Source organism: Chlamydotis macqueenii, chromosome 9, assembly GCF_036417535.1.
Source record: "Chlamydotis macqueenii isolate bChlMac1 chromosome 9, bChlMac1.mat, whole genome shotgun sequence".
Lineage (NCBI taxonomy): Eukaryota > Metazoa > Chordata > Aves > Otidiformes > Otididae > Chlamydotis > Chlamydotis macqueenii.
Window position 1 is genome coordinate 21,897,941 of NC_141564.1, and position 25,274 is coordinate 21,923,214.

Here is a 25,274-nt window from a genome sequence, read left to right on the forward strand (position 1 = left end):
CCCCTCTGTAAGCCGCCACCTCATTCGGCATCTCTCCAATATGTCCCGCCCCTTCCCCTCCCTTTTTGGACAGCGCTTCGATTCTGCCCTCTCGGATTGGATGCTGCACCTGCCGCTCATAGCTGAGCGGCCTCCCATTGGCGGTGGGAGATTTCCTGGGCAGACGAACAGGCCTTGTTGCGGTACCCAAGAGCAGGTTGCTGAGTGCATGGGTGGGGCGCTCTGCGCTGATTGGTCGCTGACCGGTTTCGAAGGGTCCCAACGGCTGGGGCGGGGAGGCCCGGGTGGAGCGGCGGCGACAGGGACAGGGCGGGAGCCGGGTGCTGGGTGCCAGCGGCCGGGAGCTCCAGAGCGCCGTGCGGAGATGGCGGTTAGCGGCCCGCAGCGTGTGCGGGACGGCTCCGTCACCGCTCCCCTCCCCGCCTCTCGCTCCCCGCTGTCAGGCCCTGGGCTCTGCGGGGCGCGGCGTGCCCGGCTCCCTTCAGCCCGCCCTTGGGCACCACCCAGCAGAGAGCAGGAGACATGAGATAATCGCTGCGGCCACCGTAACAATATTAATGCTATTAATAATTTAGTCAGCTCTGCCTTGCCGAGGAGGAGTGTGCATATATGGCACTGGTTTTCAGAATAACCAGTTTACAGGAAACAAGGGGAGGGAGCTGACAGGAGAAAATACAGCTGGTCAAGGTGGAAGTCAACCTGCTGACTCAATGGCACCAACCCCAAAACAAATTAATTGTACCAAATGTTTTACCATCCTTTTCTTCCTAATTTTCTGTAATACTAGAACTTTCTGATCTGGAAAGTAATTCTTTCATAGTGGCTCAGCGTCTCTGAAACCTGATTTAGCATAATGTCTCACTGGCTCAATGCAAAAAGAATGGGAGATTTATTTTCTATTTCTAGAATTTTCTATTATATGCTAAATTCTTACATGCCAGTTCTTACATGAGTTCTTAGGTCTTACTCTTTTTTTTTTCTAATACAAATTTTTATTAGTTCAGGCATTTTCATGACTGATCCAGCAGCCGTTAGTGCCAGTAGGAGTCCATTGACTCTTTCTGATTTGGAAGAAAAACAGAATAGGAAAAAGCAGCAGATGATAGCAGGTATTGTTTATGTGAATAAAGATTTGCTGGTGAGGTACACGTAAATTAGAACTATTTCCTTGAGGAAAAGATTTCAGAATAACAGCCTGCAAACCAAGGAAGTCATTTCAATTCTGACGCTTGAGTCAGCCAATCATTACACAGTCCTTCAATTACTGTGTTTCATACATTTTGTCACCTTTGAGTGCCAGTTTGAGCCATCGTTTTGCAGTTCCAGGCCAGGCCGCCCTTCACTGGCCTTTTTCCCATTGCACTCCTACACAGTTCTTTTCAGCCAGATCTTCAGTTCCCCTCACACCCTGAACCAGGGACCGGGTTTGGAACAAGTTCTGCAGTATTGGAGTCATGTTGTTTCTGCAGTGTAGTTTCTGGAAGAGTTACTGATTGTACATTAATTTCCACTTAACCTCTAGATCCTTGAAAAAGCTATATAGAATGTTGTGCCTGCAAAGACAGGAGAAGCATATTTACCAGGGCTGAGGTGATATATGCATCACTTCTCAGTTAAAGGTTTAAAAAGAATGTAAGTGATACCTAAACGTTCAGTACCTAAATCTAGGCTCACCATGCATATGGAGAGTGACTTGGGCATTAGTCACTTTTTAAATGTACTTGAAAATCCAGAATTACAATCTCATAAAGCAACGAGGCTATTCTGATGAACCATCTTAAGCTGTCCTTCCTGGGACCGACAGGCAAATTTTAGGTAGTAATCCCCCAGGAAAAGTGGCTAAGATTGTTTTTAACCAATGCATTTATTCTGACTGAAGTTTAGATCAAGACTGATGACAAAAGTAATTGCTATTCTTTATATGTCTGACATTTAAAAATCTAAGTGCTTTTCTTATAAAAGGCTCTGAAATAGAAACACCTATTATTTTTTTCTGTGTGAAATGTAACAGGCAGTTGAAACTTGCTGTTCCTTCCAGTTATCTAGACATCAGTAATCGAGGAGTATAATGTGTTTTTAATAGTTAAAATATGTTTCCTCCTGCAGTAACACCACAGAGGGAAAGTTCCAGGAGATTAAATCATTAAATGAATCCTGTCACATCAGCTTTGTGAGCGCAGGGACCTCATACTTTGTGGAAAAAGACAATGAGGCCACATCAGAAAAGCTGCTGGGACTCCGAGAGGTCTGAAGGAGACCTCGGTGCCCTGCATTGTGTCTGGACATTGGCTATCTACCAACCATTTCTTGGCTTCAGGGTGTGAGTTTACGTAGGTAGGCTGCTTGTCCCTTAGATACCTTGCAAGCATTTGGGGTTTTCCTTTATCTAATTTGTTGGGGTTTTTTTTTCAAAAAGAAGGGAATCTTTCTGGGACAAAAGTGTTTTTTCAACCAACAGACTTTATGAGCACCTGGAGAAAAAAAAAAAAAGGTTCCTGAAAGAGCTATTGATTCAGTTTAGGCAAAACAGGAGCTTTCAAAATGTGAAGGGGGGAGATCAAGCACAAGATGTATGTGGGGGTCAGTAGGAGCATGAGAAACCTCAGAAAAATTCCATCCAGCTTTTTAATCTCTTTTTCGAAGAGATAAGTAGATGGGAGAGGAGTGGGACTAGACCCAGTTTTGCCAGAGGTTTGGGAACAATGATTTTTTGTTGAAAGAGACAGGTACAAATTATTACACTCAAGGCTCCTGGGTGTGGCGTTTAGGGGCAGGTGCTTGGGAAAGCAAGGGAATGGGAGTGTGCAAAGCAAAGGAGGCAGAGGCGGGGCACAAGGTAAGAGGGAAGGTGTGAGCACAAAATAATACAGGAAGGGAGGACTCAGTATAAAAAACTTGAGACATCAGGAATCTGACCTTGTGCTGCTTTCTTGACAAAGCCGGTTTCCTAACAGCCCTTTCACGTCTGTAGTCTACTCAGCACTGACTGTGAAAATTACAGAAACTCCATCTGCTGCTGTTATGAAAAAAAGGTTAAAAATGCTTGAGAGCCTTACTTCCTCACACATTTCAGAAACTTTTTTCTGCAACCTTTAGAATCAGCAAGGTTTTACTTCAGTTCCAGTAAAGCTGTCTTAAAAGCTGACCTTTTGCTTCTTAGAAATGTATTTTTCTTTTATTACCCTTTCATGTCCATTTTTAAAGGAAACTTGTCCTTTCCAGGACTATTTATACGTGACTTTTTAGTATTATGAATTCATTTTTAAAAGCAGTGTTATTGTTAAATTAGTGCTCCTTCTTTCTTCTGCATTAGATTCATAATGCACATGAATCTAGCTATTTAAATATTTTAGTTTGCTGAAGATAGCGCTGTGACTAAGTATTTGTAATCATTTGTGCCAAGGCTGAACCCTGTAGTATTTATATTTCCTTCACGTTGCGAAGAGAGGGGTTTTATCTGACAAGAAAGTGCTTATGGACATGACAAAGACCCATTTAGAAAATTTTCTTGTCTTAGGTACAAGAAATGTTGCACATATTGTTAGTGTCCTAAAAAAAAAAATATTCCCAGTCCAAAATAAAATCACAAAATAAACATACTTCTTAGAAAAACCCCTTCTTTTTGGAATTGGTTTGTGGTTTGTTAAGTGGGCAATAGTACCGTTTCTTCAGCTAAAATAAGGGTGTTCCCGAGTTCCTCCCGGAAACACATTGGATCTGGGATGTTCCTGGATGGCCTGGGATCAGTCCCCAGTAGAGCCTTCACCTCTCCTTCACGGCCTCCGGGCTCAGCGAAGGGCAAACTCTGCCTGGGCGCTGGCGTTCCCATCTCTGTCGGCGAAGAGCTGCGGCCTTGCGCGTCGTCTGGCGTTCCACCCTCCGAACGTGGGGTTTGCGCGCGGGTTGGGCTCCCTGTCCCCTGGTCTGGCCCCACTGACTTTTTGGGCTGCTTTTGCCAGCCCAAGGCGGGGACAGGGATGCGGGCCTGGGTAAGGAGTCAGGAGGAGGCGCAGCAGATTTGGGTGGCCTGTGGTGGCCTTAGGTGGCCTGGCTCCGTGGACATGGCAGCCTCGTGTGTGCCGGCGGGGCGAGGCCAGGCTGGCGAGGCGAGGCCAGGCGCAGCGGCGCAGGTCACCCCCGGGTGACCGCAGGCCGCTCCCCGGCCGCCGCTGCCCTCCGGGGCGGCAGAAGCGCGGCGTTGCCCCCCGCCCAGCTCCGCGGTGCGGCCTCCCCGGGAGGCGGGGGGGCGGGGGGGTGGGGGGGCGGCGCTGCGCGGGCGCGGAGGCGAGGGGCAGAGGCAGGGCGGCGGTGCTGGCAGACAGGCGAAGAAGGAGGCAGCCGGCGGGGACGGAAACGCCGGCACTTCCTCCGGGTGGAGGCCGGCCCTGGGGCGGCGCGGCCCCCGCGGGGAGCCGCGGCGAGGCGGCCCCGCGCAGGGCGGGGGGTGGTGGTGGCGGCGGCGATGCGGGCCGCCTGGGTGCTGCTGACGGCGCTGGCCGCCCTGACCGCCTACTACGTGTACCTGCCGCTGCCCGGCACCGTGTCGGACCCCTGGAAGCTGATGCTGCTGGATGCCACCTTTCGGGCGGTGCAGCAGACGGTAAGGCGGCGGTTACGGCCCCGGTCCCGGCTTCGGAGAGGCGGATAGACCACCCCCCCACACACCCCCCGGGCGAGGCCCCCGCACGGCCCAGCCGGCCCGGTCCCGGGGGTCTCTGGGGCCCGAGGGGGACCCGGCCCGTCCGAAGAGCCGCCCACCCCGGGACCGTGCGGGCTCGGTACCGCATCCAGGAGGAGGAAATGGAGCTGGGCTGGGGTGCGGAGCTCTGCCTGCCGCGGTGGAAGCGGCGGGGTCGCCTCAGGCAGCTCGTGGTTTGGTGCGGTTCGGTACATGAAGGGTGCGTCCGGTCCTCGGTTCTGGGTTTCGTGGTGCAGATGTTACCAGATGTGGTAACTGGTTTGGTTTGCAACTCGAAGGCTTTTGGGGAAAAAAAAAAAAAAATAGTGTTTTTTTATTCTGATACATGAGGTGTGCCTTAGGGAAAGAAGACATAGGGAAGCTCTTTGAAAAAATAAACTGCCTTGAGTTGGAGTGTTGTTATTAAACAGCACTCTGAATGCTTGATTTTCTCACAAGACACAGATGACAGTTATGTCACTTCATGATGTTTCTGACAGTCATGGTCAGGCCTGATGTAAGCTACTATGTATGTGAAAGTTGTTTTGTTTTTTTTTTTATTTCCTAGCAGCATTTCAGTTTACTAACTTGGTTCAGAAATGTACAAAACCCTGCACTTTGAGTGGATGAGAGCATCAGCATATGCAAAAAGGGATTTAAGTGAATTAATGGATAGAGGGCCCATAAATGGATACCAAAAGGACTAGATGGGAACGTCCCTTCTACGTTCCTAATAGAATAATTGCGGATGCTGGCAAGCATGAGGAGAGTGGACCACACAGTGTCCAGAGTTGTATATTCTGCCTGAATAGCTTCTCTGGTTGGCACTGTTGAGGCAGAGTCAGGGAGGAGACAGACTCATCTGAGGCACTGGGGCATCTTCTCATGGACAAAATGTGTCGGTGAATCAAAGCATATCTCTAGGATGAAAGGGAAAAACTTGTTTGTTTGCATACCCTCCCATACATCTGCTATGAAAATTATGCAGATGTGTCCTGCAATAGCTTCGTTCTTCAGTTCTATGGCTTGACTTTCAGTTGCTCCGTGGTATTAGCTTGTGTAACTGAACAGCAAGCACTGATTGACCGAATTCACTGATAGTATGGACAAAAGGCCACGACGCGCCCGCAGCGTGCTGCCTCCAGTACATGTTGTAGCCATTCAGCCAGGAACACCTGAATCCAGTCCATAACCTCTAGCTGAAGGAGACCTATCTTTAGAAGATCGTATGACTGTGACTATATATATGTATATTGCTATTGGCTTACGTACACATTCCGTTTGTTTATATGGTATGTTGGGCATAGTCAGATGAATTCCAGTGCCTCTAGCTTGGAGGCTAAAGGGTATCTCTTTTGGGATATTCGAGAGGTCATAATCCCAAGAGGAGCTGGCAGGACAAAGCCTGACGGGTGGCAGCTGGAGCAGCCTGGCAGGCAGGGCTGAGGTACCAATGTCTGTCCCCGCTCTCTGGGGTGAGGAAGTCTCTGTTAGGGGGAAGTGGTCATTTCTTAGTTGTTTACATCTCTGGCCTTAGAAATATAAATGTCTGTGAGAAAAACTGCTAAACAACTAACAGTTCCTCTAGCTTACAAACCAGAGGAGGGAACAAGTGAGTTTTGCACAGAAGCATAAAAGAAGTGAGGCATTAGAGGTGCCCTGGATCACAGAACGGGTAAATCTTGGGGCATTCGGAGAGAAAGAGAAGGTGCTTTCCAAGTGTTCCGAAGTCTTTCCAGCACTGAGAGACAGCACAAAGTCAGGGATAAATGACTGCCATTATAAGGAACTGTGTGAACTGAAGCTAGGATTGTAAAAGTTAAGCTTGAGTATTTACTTTGTTAGACAGCTTTTGTGTGTATATGAAATCTATGTCCTTCCGTAGAGCTCAGCTTCTCCTTTCTTCCTCTACCAGCTATTGCAAGACCAAATGGTTTAGCATTTCTCTAAATGTGACCATTGAACTTTCCTCCACTTCTGAATGTATTTTCAGCTTGCTTTCCTTTGTAGGTTTGATAGAAGACAGAAATACATTTCTGATTTTAAAATCTCTGAAATGTACTGAAATAGTTTTTTTCCAAGAGCATGAAACAAACGTAATGTGCCTCAAATACAATTAATTGTCTTTTGCTTAGTTTGAAATAGATTTTCAAATTAAGCATGGCAATTTCTTGTTAAGGATAATTTGTTTGTTTTCTCAGTACATGAATAATCCCTACCAATAAAACACAATAAGGCTGTGCTGGCTGTCAGTGTACTAATGATAAGGTTTTGCATTTCCATGTAGCGTTTTGTCCCAGTCAGCTACAATTTTTTTTTACAAGCTTGGGACTGACTCAGTGTCCTGGCTCAGCATGAGACACTTCAACGAATGTTCAAATATGAGATGGTTAAATAAATACTTATAGGGCAGTTTCTATAAGTAAGTTTCAAAACATACTACAGAAGGGGACTGATACTGTTACCCCTAATCTTAATTTGGGGGAACAGAGATAGGAAGAGATGGAGTGCCTTTTCTGAGGTCACAAAAATTCCAGTGGCGGAGCTGGAAACTGAACTGGGTTTTCAGAGCCTTGTTGCTGTACCTACCTTCTTTAATGTCCTGTGCTGCCTCAGAATGAAAATATAGAAACTCAGACTTTAATAATGTTCATGAATTGATGTGAAAGTGCTTTAGCTGAGAATGAGAATAATTTGCCACTCTCACCTGTCCCAAAATAAGACACAGTTACATTTTTACAGAAAACCACGATGTAACACAGTTTTAGATCAGAAATGAAAAACTGTACATACATACGTGTCCAGGTACATCAGAACTCTGCTTCACTGAAGTCTGGACAACTACATAACATTAATTATGGGACTGAGACATAGATTAAACCATAGGAATTGTTTTACGTGGTGTCTGTAAAGAAGTGTCTAAAGCAACATTTCATAATTCTGCTGTTAACAGCAGGATTGATACAGGCATTTTAACTTCTTCCTCTAACCAGTCTCCCTTATTGAAGTAAAGAGAGCGGCATATGTTTATTTAATAAGCCCTTTGAAATAAGTTATTTCTGAACACCCCTGTCAAGATACTTGCTATTCTGGTGCGTGGCAAGGAAGAAGGGATTATTTGGAGCTGTGACAGCTGTTAGCAGAGGTTTGGAAGGACAAATGGCTTGGCATCAAGGCCATCAGAGGGACCGATATGGAAGAAGGTAGGCAGCTGTCCAGGGGAGAAAACTGTCCTCATCAGCCAAGCAATTCCTTCTCGCTTCTCTTTATTCCGAAAGCAAGCAAGTAGCAATGTAGGGCATGGGTCATCAACATTCAGGATTAGAGAAAACAGTAATTAATTCTTTCTAACATTTTAGTATCTCTCTACCTATATATTTCAGAGTATGTGACTTCTGGACAGATGGTAAGTCATAGTTGTAGCCAGACAATTAAGTTGTTGACCCTTTTACATGCAAACACAGTCTTGGAATTGGTTTATGGTAAACCAGGTTGTTAGTTGTGGCGGGCAGGTCTCACAGCAGTGGCACCTAAGCAGAAACTGAACCACACTGGAAGTTCTGTTTGCAGTAACAGATAACTTTTGTCTCTGTCTAGTATAAAAGCAGATCATCATGCGTGAACAGGTATAGGCACAAACCTTACATTAAAATGTAATCTAGTTTCTGCTTCTAATTAATAACCTGTAAAACAGTCTTGGTTTCTTTTCAGTGGTAAAGGAATTGCATAAAATTAAGAGCACTTGTCTTTGAGGACTGTCTTTATATGGCACTGTTAAAAATACATACTCTCTGCTGAGCAGTAATGCACTTGCACAAAGAAATGTCTCTGTAAAATAAAAGAAAATAGACTTTCACCTTTAAATGGGATAAACTGCCTGAAATCCACACAATACAATATGTTCTGCACGCAGCTAAATGGGGAAATGATCCTGTTTATTTTTCACTAATCTCTCTTATTGACTGCAGGTAGTGTAGTTGGCATTTTGGACTCTAACACTGCAGAAATTTGTTTTGCACAGTGATGGCAGAATTGAGCATAGTACCTGCATTTTTTTCAGGTAGGAAGTTTAGTCTTGGACAGTTCAGTGACCCAGTTCCAGCATCATTACTCATTTGAGTCATGAGTGAGATTTGGCTCCGTCCCGAGTAGTGTTGTATGAAAAAAGAGCCTTAGCTGTTTGCTTAATTCCTGATCCCGCCAAGGCCTGAGAGGTCAGTGCAGGACCTTGGGTCTGACGAGCTGCGAAGGCGGTGGAAGAGGCAGCTGATGCGTTCGGCTTGGCTTTAGAGTCACGCTGCCTTTGTGTCCCATCTGAACGCGACCTGTTGCAATAATTTGTGGCTAAAGGTCAGAGATGTGAAGCTGAACACTGTCAGCTATGGAAGTCATATGAGGGCAAAGAATGCCAATGCGTTGAGTACTGTTAGAGGTTAATAAAATTAGCAACAAAAAAACTTCTTTGGGTTTTTTTTTGTAATACAGAACACATGACTAATACGGAGTATAGGTCCATGAGGCAGGTAAGCATTGGGGATTCTTCATGAAATTACCAGCTGAGGAGCCAATAGAAGAATCCTAATAGTTTAGGGACAGATATTGGTGATTAAAGGTGAAGTCATGTTGCCTCTCTAGAGCAGCACTTTGTTCATTCTGTGTGCTTTTATCACAACCCTGACTCCTGTCTTCATTTATTGAAAATTTTCTCCTACATGAATTCAATCTTTCAATATCTGGTACCCCTCACTGAAGAATTTACCAAGGGGAAGGTGGCAGGCGTGAACAGTTTAGTCTCTAGGGGGTCCCTGGGTTGTCCCTCCCTGAAAACCCCTCTTATGGAGATGCCCTGGTAAAAGAGAAGGAGATGGTGGCTGTAGTAGTGGCTTTGCTGACTTGGTGGAGAGCTGGAGAGCATTACAGTGTGAGTGTAAATCACAGTGTTGCCTGGGCAGCCATGGGTCACAGGGAGCCAGTGGCCCCAAAATGAAAAGCTGCAATCAAAAATGAGCAATAGATTGTCAGTAGGGCTACTATAATATGTCCACGGTGGTTATTTGCTGAATTGGTTCAAATGCCAGCAAAATACTCACATTTGCCTCACTAGCCTGTCTCGCCCTCCTCTCCTGGGGTCCTCCTGCTCATCCAGCTCTGCGTTGCTTCCCAGCAGCTGAGTGCTCTCGGTATGTGTCAGCCCATTACTCGGTCCAGCCCACGATGCCGTGAAATTCACCAGCCACGTTTCCCCAGAGTTACCTGTTCAGAAAACCAAAGTGTTTTTTTTCAGATGGATGCATAAAACCAGTCATTACATGGGAAAACTTGCGGCTGTGACCCAGACTGATGTGCCGTGCCTGTGGCTGGCAGAGCAATTCTGGGCTAATTGCCCACAAGGCTTTCATCTTTATACTGTCTCCTCTTCTTCTGTGAGTTTGTCTTTACTCTTGTCTGTAGTCTTTTAATTTCCCCCTTGTCCTTTTGCTGTCTCTTCCTTTTCACTAGCTTTTATTATTGCAGCACTGTCTTACCTCCCTTTTCGCCAGAGAACACCACTGCTCCTCTCTTCCCTTCCCTTACACACAAACACATGTAATTGCCAAATATATTTAAGTGTTGTATTTGATAGCCTGCAAAGGTCCTGCATGTTGTCACAGGAAGGTGGTAAAAGTCACAAACACCAGCAAAGACCAAGCCAATTACAGCTCACATGAGATGACCAGATACGGTTTTATAATGGATTTAAGGCAATCCAACAGTGGACTGCTGCCAAAAGGGCTGGTCCCATCCTTTCCCCTACTCCCTCTTTCCTGCCTTGGGCTATCAGTAAGATGGTGACCCAGCTGAAGTTTAATGTTGTTTCTCTGTTTCTGCTGGGTTCATATTGAGCTGGTGCAGCGAGGTGATGCTCTGAGGCTTCGCGTTCATTGCTGCCTAGACAAGACAGGTGCCAGGGAAGCACAGCCAGCAGGATGGGCAGGACTGCCCTTTGGGTGGCAACGTAATCCTGGTTAGCCAACCAGTAAATGCTGCTGCTTCTGCCAGTGGTTGTATTACAGAGCGATAAGATATTATATATCTATTTTGAATATTTATTTATAGAGAAAAAAATTATTTGTAAGAACTTTGGACAAGACAAGCTCTTTACCAGCAAAAAGTGCAATCCTAATGCCTTATAAATGACAAACAAATAGGCTGATTAGATATATATACTTACAAAGAATCTGTTCGATAGCTGCTGCCTATGCCTAACAAAAGAATTAGAACTGTTCTTTTGTGCCTTTGCCTTGATGTACAAAGCATCTCTTCCAGGTTTTGGGGGTTTTGATTACTGCAAGGAGTCATCTATTAAAGGAGAAAAAAAAAAAAGGCATGAAAGCGTGTGATAACCTGCAGATGGTCTCCGTTCTGCGGTTTAAAGAACAGGGCAACACACTTCTTGGTAAACACCAGCCAGCCTTGAAAAAAAAACATTTCTGATTCCAAGGAACATGTGGTAATCTTGTCTACAAAGAATGTGAACTAAAGTGGGAGAAAACTGAAATGGGACATCTACTGCAGCACAGTCATTCTAAAAAAAAAAAAAACAAACCAACAAAAACGATGTTTTCCCTGGCAATATTTCTAAAATTGCTTCCCAGTGGATCCCTTCCCCGGGAACCTCCATGAGGCACAGGGAGGATCAGATCTTTAGCTGGTTACAGCAGTGGCAGCCCAACAAATTGTCTGTCAGATTATTAATAGAGGTATTGCTCTTCAGATTTCAAACTTGAACTGGGTTTTCCTGTGGGAATTTTTAAGTAACAGTGGGAGAAAAGCATGATCTGAAATTCAGAGATACAAACGGCCTTGTGAATTCAGCATTTCTTCCCGCCGGGGGGATACTTTGTGTTTCTGCTCCCAGATAAAGGCCGTGCAATATAAAGAAATGATATTCCATCCAAAAAAAGCAGCAAATATTTTAATATTTGGATTTCCACCAAACTCCCTCAGCAGGGTGATGTTACCATAAGCTAAAGCAAGAAAAGAAAGTGATTTTTGTAAATTCTTGTTTTGGAAGTGGATTCCTCTCCCAGCTCACACAGCAGCCCATTGTATTTGGTATAGATATTTTTGGGGGGGAAATATCAAAGGTTTTTTGTTTCTACACCAGTCTGCAGTGGAAGTCGGGCTGTGCGTGGCCTTTTCTATACGGCAGCTGACTGAAAGCTAATATTTAATTTTTTCTACATTCAAACTATATCCGTCATTTTATGGATTAGAAAGTTACATGTAAGGAGCTGGGGCTGTAGACCTAAGGAGAGAGGATCTTTGGCGTGAAAGCTGCGAAGTGCTTCAGAATTTCCTTTTCCTCCAGAGGCGTGCATTTGCTTCGTTAGCCCTTCCTTCGCCGTGCGCAGGCGCTGCCGGCAGAGGAGCTGAAATTGAGCACTGAAGGTGGCTGCAGAAGGTGGTACTCCAGAAAATAGTACTGCAGTAAAGAAAATCCAATCAAGACAATGAAATAGCTGTCCTTGTGAACAGATAACACAAACCAGAAAGAGACTGTGAAACTCTTCTTTGCAAAATCATGTCTGTCACAAGAAACCAGACTTGGCTTCCGCTTAGTTTTTGTACACATTGAACTATGGCAACTGTCTGTTCTTACAATGTGCATGCGGTTAAACCAGTATCTGGGTGACCCCGCGCGCTCTCAGGTGTCAGCATCTGTAATTCATACAGCAGGTTTGCACTGCACTAGAGGTACTGGCAGAATGAAACCAGTAAAGTGGTTGTGTGTAGACAAGTCCCGTGGCTCCTAACAGTCCAGCTTTTCTTCCAAGTATCTGTTACCTGTATGTAAAATAAAAGGTCACAGCTGACAGTTTGCCTTGTGGTAGAGGTCCTACAGGTGTACATCAGGTACATGCATTCATTTTACCTCCCAACTTCGTTGCCTTGTCTGAGAGAGCTGTAGAAAGGCTTAGTTGATTATCCAATTTCTAGCCTTTATCACTAGGATAGAGATTAAACTTGACAAAAGGGGAAAGCCGCTCCACTGCTTTTTGATGGCCAGTCTGGACATCGTAGTCCCTGCAGTCCTTTGGCTCACCCTTTCCCACTCCTTTTGCACTATCTCAGGAATGGGAACAAGTATGTGCTACAGATAGTGTGCAGGTCGTACGTGGGGAGCAGATCATGACCATTTGGGCTGGAGGAATGCCTTGGATCCAGTACTGTTTGCTGAGAGAAACAAGTTTTTAATCTATTCAGGGGGCAAAGTTTAAAAAATAAATGTGAAAATAAAAATCCTGGATAGCCAAAGGGGATAAAATCTCTCTCCTTCTACCTTAAGGGAACAGAAAGATCAGATCATTCTCGATTTTTGTAGTGTTTTACACAGTGTCACAAAAAAAAGTAATGTGCTTTAGTCTGTGGGGTTGTGGGGAAAAAAAAAAAATCACTAACCTGCCATGGTTCTTGGATAGTGTGTCAGATCCTTCCCAATCCATCAGATAAATACAGGACAAGCAAATAAACAACCATTATATTCCTTGAGACCATTCCTGTTTCCAAATTTTTTTGCAATCCTTGAGAACTTTCTTAGTTTGGAAGTAGAAAGACTTACACTTTGGGGTGGAACAAGAAAAATAATTTGCATTTTTGATACCTTACCACCACAAAGACTTTACCTGTGTGGCATTGCCCTCTGCTGGCACCGGTCTGAGCAGCTCCACAAGTCCCATCATGGAGCATGCTGGTGAGGTCTCCTTCTGAAGGTGTCTTTCAAAGGCAAGGATCTGAGTGCTCGTTTACAGTTGACTTGATCCACGTAGTACTCGTGGTTTGATTTATTTTGACAACAGAGAATCATTCATGGACAGAGTTTTGTTTTAATACAGCTTTAAAAGCATTACAGGTCTTTGATAATCATGCATTTTCTAGTGAATATTCTAAGAATCCATATTCCTTTTTGTATAGGACTTGCCCTTTGAAGACAAGTTGCATTAAACATCAATGCAGTATCGTATGAGATGCTCTGAAGTAAGAGAAATCTTCTTTTTTCTTTTTTTTTTCCTAGTGTCACCTGATTCACTATCTGAGACTCAGTCATCACTTGACAGTTCTGAATTATTTGATTTGTACCTTTGACAAGCTGAAGTCTGTCTCCTCCAAAGACATTAACATCACGGATGCTGTTTTTGACGGTGTAGAAGTCAGAGTGTTTGAACCTCCTGCGAAGCGAGATGAAAAGCTCAAGCGCAGCGTTGTTTACATCCACGGAGGGGGCTGGGCCTTGGCAAGTGCAAGTATGTATCTGCCAGTAATTAAATAGGCTTCTGGTCGGGTTTTCTCCCTGTCACTCGCCAGGAGTGACAATTTTGCTAAGACATACCTGAATTCATAGTAACGGTTTCCACTGTGGTAGACCAGCTCTGAGGAGAGAGGGAGAAAAATACCGTGAACACACAGCAAAAATGCATCTCTTATCTGCACATGAGCTGCAAAAGAACCAAAAGGTTAATTGTGTTACATCCTGAGAGGACAAAATAGCGTATTGTTTAAATTCCTGGGATGCCTGGATGGGCTGTTTGGGCTAGTTCCCCATTTTCTGTGGTCACATGCAAATGTCCTTGGTGATCAGGATCCGCTGACTACATGGAAAGGATTTTGCCCCATTTTCACGCAATAATTACCAGAAGAGTGAGCTGAACAACACTGCATGTAATATCACTGCTAGTGTTTGACTCTTAAGTAACGCATACTTGGGAATACATGCTGCAAACAATGAGCAGCGTGATGAAGGAAATGGGTAGAGGTGGGTTCCCATCCCATGGTCTGGCCCCCTGCCTTAGGGGACCAGTGCCACCACCAGGAGAAGTTACCTTGAAAATTAATGCTCTGGGCTCCAGTTAACTTGGAAGCCACAAATATGATCACAGAAAGTAAGGTGTAGCTATAAACAACGATAAGCTAACCACTGCTCATACCACATCCTACAGGAGGAGAAAAGCCTTGGGAGGAGAAAGGGCACACAGTTCTCGTGGCTGCTCCGATCCAGATCCGAAAGGAGTCTTGCCCCTTTTCCTTCCCCATTGCTCTCATGACATCATGAAGTCCATACAACCCTGGTGCATTCTATGGCTTCATGTATGGATAAAGAACATTAATGGGGTTTTCCAGATGTTCTAAAACAAAGACTGCATTGATTGCGTTTGGACTATGCATGTATAAGTCACTTAAACCATAATTTAAGTGAGATTTAGGTTCCTAAATAACTTCAAAATCTAGCCTTCACGTGTGTTTGGAAATCCCAGTCTGTCCTATAGAAGTTAAAAATTTTGCTCCTCTTCCTACAGAGGAATTGTGGTTTGAGATGGGTTTTCTTAGGTTTGCCTAAGGGATGTTTGTTAGCGTCCTGCCCCTCTCATTTGTTCTGTAGCAGTTTGCACATGACTCTTGTGGTAAAAGCTTGTATTAAATTACCACACTTTGTTTGGATGACTATAACGCAGCTACGTCAGATGCTATCCTCAAGTCCAAGATGGGGAAGTTAATGGCACAAATGTTACAGCTAAATATTAAATTCTAAGACTAGATACTTTAGAAAACACTTAGTGTCTTAGTATATTTTATAGTACCAGGAACCAACAATTAAGTAACTAGAAAGAAATAAAATTAAAGAAAATCAGTGTGCTGATAAATAGGATAGCTCTGATTAATCCTCCCTTAAATGAGCAGTTCAGTTGACGTTAATAGGGCAACTCATTTGAATCAAAGCCATGCATGCTATAATAAAATGACCAACAAGCAGTGACTCACACAGTGGTGACTGTCTCTGGATGCTAATCCCCCACGCCAGTGGGTAGCTTAAATTTTGCCCAACTGAGAGAATTGTGGTAGGTGGATGAAATGACATGCCCCAAGTCACCCAGAAACAGATGAGAAAGCAAGCATTACACTGCAGGAGTTTTCAAGGCGTGAATTATGCTCCTTCTGCTGCAATATGTATTGGGCACTTTGTCTGTTGCAAGCTGATCTCTTTTACTTTTCTTATATTTGTATCATGTCTTTATATTTTCTGAGAAGGCTCATGTGTGGCGTTGTGAATATGGACTTAAATGGACTCGCACGTCCCTAACACCATGTCGTTTCGTTCCAGGAACAAGCCTTTATAACAATCTGTGCAGAATCATGGCTGAATCTCTCAATGCTGTAGTTGTCTCAGTTGAGTGAGTAATCTAAAACTGATTAAGTAATTGTAAGATATTAAAAATATGTAACGTAGTTCTTTTAGCTTTTCCCCATCTTATTTGCTTGCATATAGGGCTTTAAACTTGGACAATAATTCTCTCTGCTTGTCTGATATTTTTACCCTTTTCAAATTACAACAAACTGGAATGGTATCAAAATTTATTTGGGTTTCTAATTATTTTAGAGGTCATTTCAGAAGGCAGAAATGTGGGAAAAGAGAGTAGCACTTAATTCAGTTAGACAAATACTAAAATGCAAATTTTAGTCCATCTTGCAATTATATGCAAGGAGTACAACTAAAACCCTGAGATCACTCAAGTGCCAAGTTACAACTCTGTAAATACTTCTGAACTTTAAAAACAATCAAACAGAAAATCCAAACACATTTGGAAATGATACATACCCGAAGGAAGGCTGAACCACATCTCTGTGCCTCCTCATGGAGTAAAAGGGACTTTTCCCGTCCTCAGTGGCCACTCCCACTGCTGCAAGACATATTTTTACATATATATTTAAAATAATGTTTATATATAATATTAAAATATATTTATTAACACCCCCTGAAATCTGTCTATAAACAACAGTTTCTAAGTCATATTGAGCAAGGGTTTGCAGCATAAAAATTATCAAGTCATGTTACCCCTGCTCATTAACCAGAATACACTATGGAGTCTGGCAGTTTCCTGCTGCTCTCTCCATCTCCCACTGTTCCAGTCATCCCATTTATGCCTTGTACTCCACTCAAGAGCAGAGGACTGCCAGGGTACCAGACAACAGAGAAGCAGGGCTGCTTTTTTGACTCGCTGAACAACTCCAAGGTGAACAAGCCTCTCAACTAGCTAACTACATTACCTAGATGACTCCACCTTGATCGGTACTTTTCCCATCCTCATTGTCAACTTCAATATTTTCTGTTGCAAACCCAATCACGTAATATAACGACTCAAGTTTCCCACCTGCAGTTGATTACATACCAAGCTCTGTGATCTAATTGCAACTTAATTATATGGAGTTGGTGTTACTCATTCAATACCTACAGTGCACTTTAAAGGGCTGCTTTTTTTAAACGTCTTTATTGTTTATCAGTAGAAACAATGAAAAGTAAAAAAGCAGCTGTTGGTTAGTCCAGCCAAGCAGTGATCACAGTATTGAAAAGTTCCTTATTATTACTTTTCTGATTTATGGTAGTATACTTCTGCCTTTCTGAGTTACTGTTTAACTCTTCTCCTTAGCCGTTTTATCTTTCAGTCAAGGCATTTGTACTCAATTAGTGAAGTCTAATTAGAGTTCTTATTGGTTTAATTGCACGTCTCACTTTCATGATCTACGCACAGTCTGTTACCAGTTTTACAAGGCGTTCCCAAAGGACTCTCTCATATTCCTTTGTAGCTGATGCAATATATAGGTTGCTCTCTGAAAGCAGGTCAGATTTGGAGTTTGAAATGCTTTTTGTGTAACCTAAGTTTATAATTTATTCTGCATATGAAACTTTTCTAGCTTAGATTCTAAAGAAAGTGTTTTGAATCAGAAAACTGGATTTTGGTTTGCTTGTTTCACTCGGCTCTGCTGAGAATATGTAAAATGTGTTGGTTGAAAAGCTACAAACAGAAGACATGCTTTGTACCATAAGGCCTAGTAACAACTCGAGATTACAAATTATTCGTAAATATGAACAGACTTCTGCACTGTTATTTAGAAACTGAGAAAATCCCATGAATGAGACTCAGCTGCTGACTGTTCCTGGACAGACTGTTTGCTCTCTGCGCTTCAGTCTCTCCACCTGCGCAGTGGGTGTATTCCTGCTCCTCGACAGAGGAGAGGAATTACTGAAGCTGTTGCGTTGCAGCAAATTGGTATTACTTCACTTCTTGGCTGTTGTTTGTTTCATGGCACAGAGGTATATTCATGGCTCATTCTCTCCTGAGTGTAGGTTAAAATTTGACAAACGGAACTGCTGAGGTGTTTGGCTCAGTGGAATCTGTTGGGCGTACATGATTTGCTCTCCCTCATACGAGTTAATGTGGGGGTTTGGATCAAAACCAGGCTGATTTTAGTGACTCCCTTGCCAAGGGTGTTTTAAATATTCATTCATTCTTATAATGTATGATGAAATCCCCTATTGGGAAATTCTAGGAAAGTGCTGCACAATTTTATACCATCTTGGTATTATTCCTACTGGTAGGTTTATATTAATCTTTCAGAATTAGAGCATTAATTATAAGATTAAGTTTTACGTAAGTATTAAACACCTCATATTTTTCCTGTAACATTTATCCTAATGAAATACTTATTTGCCATCAAGGAATACCTGATATCGTCTATTAATCCTGACAGAGAGGTATATTGACGGTAATAATTGTCTCTCATCTCTTTTCCTTGTAGATACAGGCTGGTACCAGAGGTGTGCTTCCCCGAGCAATTCCATGATGCTCTTCGTGCTACCAAACATTTTTTGCAGCCTGATGTCTTAGCTGAGTATTCAGTTGACCCAAGTCGTATTGCAATTTCTGGTGACAGTGCAGGAGGAAATTTGGCAGCTGCTGTGTGTCAGCAGGTAACATCCAGTGTCTGTTATCTATTACTCTACGACAATCCCTCATTTAGTGATGTATGTAGGTTGACAGATTCTTTGTGCTGTGTCATCACAAGGGGATGTGCCAACCCTAAAGACAGAAAGGTAGAAAGCCAGCACCTAGTCACTTTACAGAAGAAAAATGGGTCAATGGCAATATGAATTACAAAGCTTGCAATGTCTTACTACAGTTACGAGTCGTTATGGACCACATTTTAAGAGCAAGTAGCTAAATGACTTTTTGTACCCCTTTTACTGGTGAATTCTTTATTTTTCTAAGTAGCTAACTAGGTACATGCGTAGTTTATCAATTTAGCTTCCTATTTTTAGATGCTTATCTCTGAAAATATGTTTTTATTTCTTTCAAATACAAATGAAGGACAAAAATACAATAAATGAAGCTTAATTCTTCTCTTAAATTGTCTTCCTGTAGCATTTTGCAATTTGAAGGAAATTTCTTTTGTATATCTGCAGTTTAAATGTAATCTGAATTTAATCTAGTAAAGATTTTAAAGGCAGCCCGGGGCAAGTAATAATATTTTTCATGGTTGAGTGAAATACTATTATTTGCTTTTTCGTATTGCCATAACCATTGGTGATAAGAACATAGATACCATGTCCAGGCAAGTAATTATCATTACAACCTTGCAATATTGAATTAGGGCGAAAAAATTAATAGGGGACAATTACACTAAAAGTTTCAGTATCAAGAACTGATAAACATGATAATACCATGTTCTGGAAGCAGAATTCCTAATTAGTTTCCCTGATGCATAATTCTTTTTAAATCAGTGATGTAGGACTGTTTCAGGGAAAGGTTAAATACACTATGATTCTACAGCCTGAAAAAGAGACAAACAAGATGAGATATAATAGAGAACTGTGTGCCTTCTGTAGAAGATGAAGCAAAACAAGTGTTTGCTGATTCTTCCAGAAAAAGATTGAGGGGCACCCAGTTTATAATTGGTAGGCTCAAATCAAAGGCAGATGGCAGGTTCAAGTCAAACGCAGGGAAGTGCTTCTGTACATGGTGAGCCTTTGCTAGAGAAAACTGTGAGTGTGAACGGTTTGTCTATGCTCAAAAAAACAATTAGATAAATTCATGGAAGAAAAATCCATGAAAAAATGTTAAAAGCTCATTTGATCGAGGAAGTTCTTCCACTGGGAACTGCATTAGCAAAATGCTACTTCACAGGTTTTTTTCTTCTTGCACCCTTCAGTAAACTTCTGCCACTGATTTCTGTTGGAGACAGGATACTGGGTCTGCCTGAATGGCCATCCTTACAAGAGAAGACAAAGATCAGGCTGCTAATATTTCAGGAAAAAAAAAGAGCAACATTATCTGCATACGAGCAGAATTCAGCCTAAAAATTGTCAAATGAAAGGTTGCTTGTATGAAGTTCTAGGTTGATACTGTAATGTTTATTTTCTTTATAATCCTGCTTCGTATCCTACATTCTTCCCACAGCTTAGCAAAGATGAGCATTTGACCGTCAGACCAAAACTGCAGGCCTTAATTTATCCAGTCCTTCAGGCATTTGACTTCAATACACCTTCTTATCAGCAGAATATGAATATGCCCGTTCTTCCTCGGTATGTCATGATCAACTACTGGATAGATTATTTCAATGGTAATTACGACTTGGCTCACTCATTGCTGATTAACAACCACACTGCTCTTGATGTTGGCCAAGCTCTCTCGTTCAGAGGACGTCTGAACTGGACATCTCTACTGCCTTCGTCATTCAAAAAGAACTACAAGCCTGTAATACAAACCACAGGAAAGGCTGAAATCATCCAGGAGATACCAGCGCTGCTTGATGTACGAGCAGTCCCACTCCTTGCAGAAAATGAAACTCTGCAGCTGCAGCCAAAGACTTACATCCTGACCTGCGAGAATGACGTCCTGCGAGATGACGGGGTGATGTACGCCAAGCGCTTGGAGAACGCCGGCGTGGAAGTCACGCTCGATCACTTTGATGACTGCTTTCATGGCTGTATGATATTCACCATTTGGCCTACTGATTTCTCTGCGGGCGTTCAGACCAGGAACAGCTATATAAAATGGCTGGATGAAAACCTCTGAAGAGAGAGTCCCTCTAGAAGACACAGGGTACTCAACTCCTGTGTCTGTTATTGCGAAAGAGCAAACAATGAAAAAGTGCACTTTTCCAAATTCAGACTTCACCTGCTCAGCTGCAGCTGCTGGGGGTTACAGACAACTAACTACAGCATTCGCTAGCTCGATTGGCCTTGCCCAAAATATTTTGAAAAATACTTTCTCAAACCTCCTTTTTTTTTTTTTCACCTTCCTTCAGATGACTATTGCCAAACATAGACAAATGTTGAGCAGGGAGATCAGCATTCCTGTAGCATTCTTAACTGGCTGCAACTTTCAAGCTTTGACTCTTAATTAGGCGCAAAAGCCACAATTTTCAATGATGTGAGGTAAAGCCAAACACCTACACCTACATCTGAATATGTAAATATGGGAGCTAATTTTCAACAGTGGTGAGCATTTGATGTCAAAAAAAAAGTGTGAGCACTCTCACCTTTGACAGCAGAGCCATACATTTGAAAGTTAAGCATGGATTTAGGTGTTGGCTTTTAGGGCACAGTGAAATGGCTCGTTTAAATTGAACAAAAATAACTCTTCTAGGCAGTTAAGATGATGCTAGCCAAGTCTCCTAGCCAAACATGTAATTCAGCTTTGGAATTTGGTCTTTATTGCCTTCTAATTATTTATATTTTTTTAAAAGCACAAAACTACATATATTTTCAATAAAAACTATTACAGCATACAATCAAATATATAGGATAAAACACTATGGGTAGCAGCAGAATACAGGTTGTTCATGGGAGCGTGTTTCAAAGCTGACTATGTATTTGGCTAAAGAATATGACTTCGTCTGTGTTTAAAGCCTCAGCTTCGTGACCTATTCACAGAAAATACTGAGCATACTAAAAAAAATCTACTGTGTGTTTTGCACTGATGTTTGTAATTAATAATGGTTTTTGTTCATTGACTTTTCTTTTGTGCTTGTAGTGTTTATTATATTTCATGCTTCCTGGAAGGAGGGAAGCAAGCAACAAGAAGTGAGCTCTAATCTATACAGAAGATTTAAATCTGAGCTTTGCAGCTAACCTTTGTCTGTCCTGTAAACTGACCCAAAACTCTAGGTAAAATAATCTTGCTATTGTGCAACAAACCTCTTCAGTTTGAGCCAGTCTGTAAAATTCAGACAGGCAAGACAGGGAAGTGAAACCTCTCGCAACAGTGTATGTTCTCCAGGACGTGTACTGCTTGCAGAAAACAAGGTTGTGTCAAAAGCCCAGTGTTTCTAGCAAAGAGGAGAGAATGGCTGTCCCATGACTAAACTAGTGGATTAAATTCATCCCCAGCTTTACCACAGACTTCCTGTGGGACCCCAGGAGGGCAACTTAATCTCCTTATGCCCCACTTCCTTCTTCTGCAAGAGAGGGAGTGGTGATTTCCTACCTCACAAAGGAGCTGTGAAGCTGAATTCACAGGTGTTGGTGAAGCACACAGATGTGACGGTGACTGGCAGGCACTGAACAGCTCCTGTAGCTTTTGACTTTCCATCCTTCTCTGATAGCTGCCTCTGAGCAGGCTGCCCCATGATGGGTGGTGCTGCCAGGCTGTGGGTCCTCCTGGACACTTAGCTCATCTCTGTCCTGGCTCCCATGAAAGTACCGTAAGGTGAGGCTTCTTGGCTGTTGGGTGCTCATGACAAAGGCCGTTTCATTAGAGTGGTTCTTACGGCAGGATTCTGAAAGTTGGTCAAATAACCCCACACGGTACTGGTAGATCAAACTGCCTTCTGTCATTTACAGTATATACAGAACAGTCCACTTTCACTGGTATGTAAATTAAATAAGATAACTGCTTTGTTGAATTCAGCCTTGATGTAGGCTCAGTCATGCAGGCTGGAACTAATTTCTGGGCATAGGTTCACACGCCAAAGCTTTTTCAACAGTGGCCCGGATTCTTCTTCCATTTAGATGGTTACAAAGACTTGGTGGAATTAGAGCAGCCAAGTGACAGTCTGAATCAGAATAAATTTTGATCAAGATATCCAATTAACACTGCAGAAGAATTAAAGTTTCTTTTTTTTTTTCCTGGATTTAAACCTTATTTCCTCCTTTCCCCCATAAACACAACTTAAGTGGATATAATTTACACTTAGATAGCAACCAAAGTTATGTCCATTCAAAAGACAAATTACTAATCTACTCCAGAGTCCTTTCCACGGTATGGACACAGCTCCATTTACCAGACTTTAAACTATCACTTAAAAAAAAAGTTAAAAAAAAAAAAAAAATTGTTACACTGAGTTGTAACACCAGGCTTCTTCCTGGCTTTCCCACTTAAAGAATAAACCCATGTCAGAAAAGAGGTAATTTATATCAACCTGCCGTCATCTGCAGATAGTAATAACTGTAGTACTGGGACAAAAGTGGTTAATATTCCTATAAATTCTATAATAATTAAGTTTGCTTGAGAGCTGTCTGCAAAGCTTTAGTTTAGCATTTGTTTATAGCTAAGTTATAAATATCTGCTGTGAAGCTATAATATAATTACTGCTGGGTTTTTTTAACTGAAATGAAATGGAGAGCTGGAATATATATATTCATGGGGTTGGTTGTAAATTTCCTTCAATGCACTGAAGCACATTAAAATCTTGGCACAAGAAAGGGTAGTAAGTATATAACTGGACTGAATGTGTTTACTAAGTCGTCACCAGCTTGATGCGACATCCAAGGTCGCAGCACAACTTGGATGTGATGTTACAGTATTAACTAGTTCTGTCGATATATCTTGACTACTTTTATCTTGCAGCTATGTGGTTTAAGTATATAATAGCTGCAAGGATGTGTGATGGATCCTATAACGTATAAAAAGAGGTCTGAGTTCCAGCTATAAAAAGACCTTTTAGCATATAGCCGCACAAGACACTTGATTAAAAATCAGTGTAAACCTTGAAGTAAGTGTTAGTCCAAACTCAGCTTTCTTCCTACTTTGCTTTGTTCTCCTTTGCACGCAGTCCCCGTGCCCGAAGTTGAAAGTTTAGGGTTGTTTCCAGCTGAGCTGCTGCAAGCTCCTAGGAACCGAGCACTAACTCAGCTGAGAGCTCAGCCAGGGCCAGCAGGCATAGTTACAGAAAGCTGATGCTTGATAGCAAGAGATAAAAATTAATGCATATTACAACACCTCAATTTGTTCATGTGTTTAGTCCTACGTCTCCTGAAGTGTTTCCTCAGGCGTACCCAGCACCTTCATTCCTTGGTTATTTCACAAAGCAGTTTAGGGCACTTTGAAGGATCAGATCAAGTATTTGTACCTATTTCACCTGTGCATAGTAAAAAGTTAAGTCTTCTAAAAGAAAATAGTCAATTAATTTCTTTACTTATCTTTTCATTAAACCAAGAAGTATGGCTAAATACTTTTTGAAGACTTCTTCACTGTCCCTGCAATTAGACTTTAACTATCCATTGCAAGAATATTGCAAAAATATCTTGTTTCTGATGGCAAACAAAGCATTCAAATGTAAGCTTTAAAAAAAAAAAGGTCACAGAACAGAGCCTGTAGTAATTTGCATCCTACTGTCATGGACCTGGGAACTATATTAACAGCTCCCTAGTATTTTGGCCAATATTTGCAGGGATCAATGGAGATTTTGTTTGACTAGCTTAGAACCTCTTAAAGGGTGGGTGTTTAGCATTTTGGGAAGCTCAGACCAATTTAAAGATGTTTCATGGTGCATAAAAATCACAAAGAAGTTGAATTTCCTAACCTGCATCCAAGTAATTCCAAAATCGCATCCCTAGGACAAGCAGAAAGGCCATTGTGGGTTTAAAAGTCCTACAAACTAAAAATAAATGCTTTATCTTTAAAATACTGTTTTGTAGTGTTTGGGTCTCTCTATTTTTTAATTACATGCATCATGGGTATCTGTTCTAATCTCTTACTAAACTTCATTAGAAACATTTTTTGAATATAAATATTAGTAGATTAACCTGTCTTAAACCTTTTAAGCTGCTATGATCTGTAACAACAATGTTGTTAGGAAAAAAAAAGCAAAACCAGCTGGTTTGATGTTCTCTTATTTATAATGTTCAAAACCCCAAAGTACAACATACTTGATGTGAATGCATTCAATATCTTATGCATGACTCTTTTTTGCTTCTTTCCCAGTGCAGGGGAAAGATCTTGTAAGATCTAATTAGCAAGTGTGATTGAAATGTGCTATCAAAATGAAGAACAAATAAAGAAAGTGAAATATATCTGTGATTTTTTTTTTCTTCAGGATCACTGATTTTATTTTCCTATGTAAAACATTTCCAATTTGAGTTTTCACTTAGCGAAACAGTAAACAAAACAGGAGACCTCAGAGTTCCTGACGAAATGCTGAATCAAAGCCAGCGTGGTTGTTTTCAAGGCAGGAAACCTTGCCTGTCTGTGAGGGTGACCTCCTCTTTTTTTCTGTCAAATGATGAATGGTGACCACGTTTGCTGGCGTTGAATAGCAGACAATACCTGAACTAGTGCTGTTCTTTTTCAAGATAGACAGTGGAGTCTGTGTTCTCCATTCTGATCTATAAACGGATTTTTTTGTATGCTTATAGATTATGTGTATGTTCAAAATCTGTTCCAGTCAGTGAGAGTCCTAGTTTCATTTTCATTCCTATTTGCCTTCCTTTCACATTCTTTTATTCTGAACTGTTACCCATTTTCTTTCCCTGCTCTCTCGTTTATTAATGATCATTTCAGCA

At 42.2% G+C, this 25,274-nt stretch overlaps 1 protein-coding gene across 1 annotated transcript; it reads left to right on the forward strand.

The window, feature by feature from the left end:
• Nucleotides 1–4,330: 4,330 nt before the first annotated feature.
• Nucleotides 4,331–24,792, forward strand: NCEH1 (neutral cholesterol ester hydrolase 1). The gene is made up of 5 exons (XM_086754681.1): nucleotides 4,331–4,600; nucleotides 13,734–13,962; nucleotides 15,816–15,885; nucleotides 18,290–18,461; nucleotides 19,948–24,792. Exons 1-5 carry the CDS (start codon nucleotides 4,463–4,465, stop codon nucleotides 20,563–20,565), a joined length of 1,227 nt encoding a protein of 408 aa, XP_086610807.1. The 5' UTR covers nucleotides 4,331–4,462; the 3' UTR covers nucleotides 20,566–24,792.
• Nucleotides 24,793–25,274: the final 482 nt, after the last annotated feature.

Bases quoted from the DNA above. Each gene is read 5' to 3' on its own strand.
- NCEH1 (XM_086754681.1), top strand. From the start codon at position 4,463: ATGCGGGCCGCCTGGGTGCTGCTGACGGCGCTGGCCGCCCTGACCGCC. The intron at 13,963-15,815 runs GTATGTATCTGC...GTTTCGTTCCAG, and splicing joins CTGGGCCTTGGCAAGTGCAA to GAACAAGCCTTTATAACAAT. The intron at 18,462-19,947 runs GTAACATCCAGT...TTCTTCCCACAG, and splicing joins CAGCTGCTGTGTGTCAGCAG to CTTAGCAAAGATGAGCATTT.